This window comes from Chionomys nivalis, chromosome 17 (assembly GCF_950005125.1).
Source record: "Chionomys nivalis chromosome 17, mChiNiv1.1, whole genome shotgun sequence".
NCBI lineage: Eukaryota > Metazoa > Chordata > Mammalia > Rodentia > Cricetidae > Chionomys > Chionomys nivalis.
The window spans coordinates 52,224,470-52,230,682 of NC_080102.1; the positions used below are offsets into that span (position 1 = coordinate 52,224,470).

Here is a 6,213-nt window from a genome sequence, read left to right on the forward strand (position 1 = left end):
GTTGCTGAGCATATGTGCCATTCTTATCTGGTGCAGTCGTGACCCTTCTGAATAGTGTTTTAAAATCTATGTAATAGTCAAAAAGTTCTGGGAATTCAAGTCATTGGACCTCTTAACCCCAGAAGTCCCTGAAGTAGGAACTATATGGAAAGCAGAACTAATGCTTGTCTGCCGCATTTATCCCTACTGTGTTAGCAAATAGCAATGGCTATCCACACAAGTGTCCATTAAGATTCACTTGTTGGAGTGGGACAGAGTGGTGGCGCACGCCTTTATTCCCAGCACTCGGGAGGCAGAGGCAGGTGGATCTCTGTGAGTTTGAGACCAGCCTGGTCCACAAGAGAAGTTCCAGGACAGCCTCCAAAGCTACAAAACAAAAACAAAAACAAAAAATAAAAAAAAGATTCACTGTCAGAGTGAAGTCATGCATCACGCATGTTCAGTCTCAAAACACACACACAAAGATTCATTTGTCTGAGTAAAGTCACATATGTTCACTGATGGGAGGTACATAGGTTCTGAGGTTGGAGACAACTCAAATGCACATGGACCGTTCCCAAGTCAGATGTTATTTTGTAAAGAGTAAAGGACCTGTTAGGGCTACCCATCATAAAGACTGCCCCTTCAACCTAAAAGTGTTGATTAACTTGGAGAGTATGCAAAAAAATGGGGCTCAGAATTTTTCATAGGTTGTGTAAGTAATGTTTATGTTAACTACAAAGACATGTTGATCAGGTTACAAAATATGTAGACATACTAAAGACTATGGGTCTCTTATTCCTGACAGAAGATACCAGAGGCAATGGCCAGAGCAAGGAACTTCTTCAGTGGGGCCGTCTGGCTCATTCTGAATCCCACGCTCTTGTGGCCCTGGCTGTGGTCAGCATCATTAACAGTCCACAGTCCATGGTTTCAGTTTGCTAAAAACAAAGCTTAGAGTACAGTCTAGCAATAAAATCTGATCCATCCTTTGCTGAACGCCTGAAACAGTTCTACAGAGTCACGGTGCTGGTGTGTCTCAAGGAAGGGAGAATAAAATACCGTTCTGAATGCATGACCCAAGTGTAAGGAGGCTAGACCGAGTTAAGAATTGGGAGATCAACAATTCTCTGGAAGAAACAGTCAGAAAGCATCTTAAATGCAGTCGGTAAGAGGTAGCCCCAGATGAGTGACAGAAAAACAACAGCACCAATTTTGCTTTTGGGGGCTACACAATGCAGCATGCATGTTAAGACAACTTAAAGATGCTTAACTCCCTTACCAGAATAAACATTTGCTTTCTGATCCTTTTAAATTCACACAAGTGGATTTAATAAACAGCAAGCTACTTTTTAGAAAATAAATGCTTTCTAAATATTTTAGACAAATAACATTAAGAAGTTATTTGTTACACATAATTTGAAGAGAATTTTTTTCTTCTGTAAATTACAAGATTCCCCTTTTAAATATAAAAAGACATGAATATTCTAATAGACACAGTATTTTCTAAATGCTGAAGATAACGAACTCTGAGGATATCACCTTTAATATTTAGAATTTCACTCCCAAAGCCTCCTGATCCCCACTAATAATGAGTCAGAGACATTTTTCTTTCAGATAAAAGGTAGAGGTGACTCTTTATTACCTGTTATCAATAAGCATGTCTCCCTCAAGCCTTCAGAGATGCTCCTTTGGTGCTGACAGCTTATTGCACAGAGCCTTTCCCCAAAGTGTTCAAACTTGTTGATTTGGGGGGACAAGGCAATGAAGCTCCCCTCTCACCCCTGGCCTGAGGAGCTGGAACCCTTTCTTGGCTGCATATTTCTTTCCCAGTTTACTCACCTGGTTGGACTCCAGGAGGTCTCCTTAGAGTCAACACAAGACAAACCGAAGGTAGCAGAATGAAGATTGGGGAGCTTTATTTTTCTCTTTCGGGAGTTCACACACACTTAAAGTGGCACTTAGGGCGAAATTAGCAAGTGAAATAATTTTGTTATGGAAAACAATCACCATGCCAACAGTAACCTTCTGACCCACGATGAGGATTAGAGCAGCTAAGCACTGTGAAAATGACTGGACCCTGAGAACTGTAACTCTGCAAGGGCAGAAATAGGCACTGCCTATTCAGTGACTGTGCCAATGCCTACAACAGAGCCCGACACATGACTGACCTCAAGTCTTGCTGAGTGAATGCGCTATGTGGTGCAATCGATAGCACATAACCAAAATAATGAAGTGAAAATACAAACCGTGGAACAGATCATCGACGGTAGACAGTGTGATCTATATAAAGCAACTGTGGCAATTTCTTGCAGGTTCATTTAGAGTAGACCACAAATTAAAGTGGACAAAAAGAAGTGCAGTCAATTTGTTCAAATTATTTCAATCACATTTTATGATTCTTCCCCAAATCAATACATAAAGGAAAACCTCAGAACTTATGCTTAAGGGTTTCAGATGTGAGTCAGCGGTAGGATGCTTGCCTTCCACGCTTATGGCTCCAATTCCATCCCCACTCCTGACCAGAAATGAACTGATACTTCACCGGTTATTTCCCAAAGAGATCTATTGTTATCTTTGGGGAAGGAGGAAATAATTCCTCTAAGAACGCTACAGAATGTCAGTCATGAGCATGGATGCAACTTGGTATAGCATTTGCTTGCACAGCATGGGCTAGACCATGAGGTCAATCCCCAGTTGTGGGAGTGACACCAGCCACACCCCCTCACCTGATCTCCAGATGACCCTTAAAGCTACAATCACTTTACAGCTTTGCAACTGCTAGATGAAGGAGTTCCTGCGTTCACAGAGACAGGGTGGCACCCTTTAAAATGGAGGCAGTGTTCAGAAAACTGCATACTTTGAGTGCAGATCCAGTTTTAAGCAGTATATTTGTGGTCACGGATCTACAGAGCTCCCCCCACCTTTAGATATTTTTCTAGCTTGAAAAAATGGATGCTTTCTTCACAAAAATGCATTTTGAAACAAAGGGTTACTTGTTCATATTAAAATTAACCTAGGGAAAAATGGAATCCTCAATGAGGATTGAATTTGGCAAAACATACATCTAAACTATAGTACAGTATTTCAAATTATGCTCTTAATTACTTTAAAAAACTCATACTTTGCATTTGGACACTTGAATAAGTATATCAGAATTAATGTGGTCTTGTAAAATAAATAATGTTGGAAACCCTTTCTCCATTAATTACAATATTTGGATTAAAATGAATATGTATATGAAATGATTTTGTGGGTTACTAAGCTTTCTGTGCCAGTTTGCACTTAGTTTAAAGGTTACAAGTAATTTTGCACGCCCAAAAGTCAACCACCAGTAATTTAAGAATTCTTTAAAACTAACCTCTATGAACACAATTCTAAACCTAAACCTACAAATCATGAAATTGTCCTGAAAAAATACTATTTGTGTGACATTATTTACTTATTTGTGGTCATGTGAAGCAGTCTCACACATGCTAATATATAATATTTCAGAAAGAGCTGCATTCACACCTCCTAGGCACACAAACACTTCAAGGCACATAGACCTTGCCTTAGCTTGAGCCAGCTCCTCTCTCAGGGTGCAGAAGGCTTCCTCCGCATTTAGGTTCTACACCGCGTGAATGAGGCCAGTGTTGATAATTTCATTTGTTCCGTTCTGTTAGTAGCCATTCCTAGTGTAAGACCACGACAGGTTCTAAACACGTTCAATTCTATAAAGCCATTAGCAATAAATTTGATCTGGCAGTTTGCGGGGACAATAGAAACTGCTGAGAGACGTGTTAGTCATCCCGGACAAACCCACCGGAATTAAAAGAATGAGTTAAGATTGTCTAAGGGCGCAGTAAATAATAAAAATAATAATAACAATCCAGTTGGATCTCAGTTTCCCAGTCGCTAGGAGATTTTGTTTACGTGTCAGGCTTCTGATTTACCGCGTATTTAACTCAGCTGCCCACAGTATCCCTCCCAATTCCACTAGTTTGGTTTTATTCAGTAAAAATATAAATATCAATATTTATTTTTATATATTTAATATAAATACAATATATTCAAATATTTTTAAAAAATCAATTAAGGGGCCTTTTTTTCCAGTAAATTCCTGTTTATAGGTGAACTTCCTACTTTAGTTTCCAATCCAGCAGTTGACCAGCTAGCTCATAACGATGCAAGCCCGCCTTCATCTTTACACCTCAAGAGATCCAAACTCTGAATGTTACCGGAAGTCCAAAGTTCGCGAAAACTCTTGTCAAACCTTCAGACCCCCTTCAAGACAGCCTCAAAGTCCCTAGCGCTAAGTCCCAGGATGACCGCAGGTTGCAGTGCTGACCTTGGGGACGGGAGCCAGCCTGCTAGAAATACGGGGAATCCCCGAGTATTCCCGCTGAGACCAAACTGCCCAGGTAGCCCAACCACCTGTTGAAGAAGGAGGCTAGGAAGGACAGAGTTGGATGGGTTGGAGAGAAAAGATACCGGAACTGGTGTCCCTTGCTGACTCCACAAGTGGCAAATGCACCCCAGCTCAGCCAGCTGCAGTGGGCCAGCCACCCGGGCGAGCAGAGCTCTCACTGTGAGCTGTGCCTGCGAGAGGCTCACTGGTTGAGACTACTTTGGCGCACGGGCTAGAGGCAGGGCTAACCTGGAGCTAAAGTACCCTTAGAGTTGAGGCTCCCCTGAAGCCACGGCTTCCTTGGGTCGAGGCTCGCCAGGGCTAAGGTTCCCCTGATCTAAGGCTCCCCTGGACTGAGGCTCTCCAGGACTGAGGTTCCCCAGGGCTAAGACTCCCCTGGATCGAGGCTCCCCAGGGCTGAAAAGGTTCCCCAGGACTGAGGCGCCCCAGGACTGAGGTTCCCCAGGGCTGAGGCTCCCCTGGACTGATGCTCTCCGGAGTTGAGGTTTCCCAGAACTGAGGTTCCCCGGGCCCGAGGTTCCCCTTGACCAAAGCTCACCTGGGGTTGAGGGCTGGAAGGCACTGTCTCGGTCCGCTGGAGCACGACTGGGCATCTGAAAGGCCCAGCGTGCACCGTAGGGCCCAGCCGGGCACAGCTTGAGCGGCACTGGGCTAGCAGGCAGCGACCGCAGCTGCGGACACTCGGGACCCGGCGAGGGACGCGGGGGCGGGGGTGCGTGAGTGGGTCCGGCCCCTGCGCGCAGCAAGTTCTCGATCAGGAAACTCTTGCCCAGGCTGCCGAAGCCCGGCGCGGGGAGGCCGAGAAGAGCTGAGGACGCCACCACATCCCAGTAGGCTCCAGCCTGGGCCGCCACTGCGCTGGGCAGCATGATGCGCGCCCGCTGCCCGGGGAGCCGCGAGCAAGTGCGCGGGGACGGGACCGGGACGGGACCGGGAGCGGCGGGGTGCGTCCCTGGCCCTCGGCGGCACCTCTGGCAGAGTCCGGGAGCAGACTGCAGATCAGGACAGGGTTTTCACACCACGACGGAAGGTGTGTCCGGCCCATTCATTCATGTCATCCTGCCCACAAAGTGACAGATGCGGCCAACAATGAAGGCAGTGAGAGTCCGGGCTCTAGCGAGGGGAGGGGACTCTTGCCGAGGAGGTAGGTGGGCGTGGAGGGGACTGGAATGGGGCGCTGCCACTCTGCCTGCCAAGTCTTGACCCTGGTACTGCAGCCCTGGGCTCTCTGGTATTGGTTATCATGAACTTTTAGAGGATATGAACTGGGTCGCTGGAGAGTGGAAAATGTTGGCATGGGTACCAATGATACCATCGTTTGCAGATTATAAGGGTACCTCTGTTTTAAGAAGAAAGGAAACAGTTTTTCTTGACTATTTTACAAAATTCGTTTCCAATGCCTTTAAATAAGGTACGTCTTAAGGATTCTGGACAGAGGTGGCTACAACTTCAGTCTAGAGAGAGGATGTCATCAGTTTTGATCTAACGCAGAGCTTGGGGCTGAAGAGATGACTCAGTGGCTTACAAAGCTTGCTGCTCTAACAGAGGTCCCGAGTTCAGTCCCTAGCGCCCCCTTGTAACTCCAGCTCCAGGGCGCTGGATGCCCTCCACAGGCACCTACACACAAAGGACATTTAATTTTTTAAAAAGATCTTATTCTATAACCATTGCCAGTGGTGTGCTTTTCTAAAGAGAGAGGGAGAGATGAAAACGCTACATTAGTTAAAATTGCACTGCTCTTTTGTGTGTGTGTGTGGGGGGGAAGCATTGTTAGTTAACTGTTTGTCTCCAGAGACTGGCCAGATGGAAAGTGTGTGTGTTGT

General features: G+C 45.5%; 1 protein-coding gene across 1 annotated transcript in view; it reads right to left on the reverse strand.

Annotated features, from left to right (window-relative positions):
* The window catches only part of Dbx2 (developing brain homeobox 2), a 31,320-nt gene extending 25,882 nt beyond the window's left edge, over positions 1–5,438 (reverse strand). The window contains exon 1 of the mRNA XM_057792294.1: positions 4,929–5,438. Within this exon, the coding sequence (XP_057648277.1) occupies positions 4,929–5,259 (331 nt within the window). The 5' untranslated portion in view covers positions 5,260–5,438. The remainder of the gene's footprint in view (positions 1–4,928) is intronic.
* Positions 5,439–6,213: the final 775 nt, after the last annotated feature.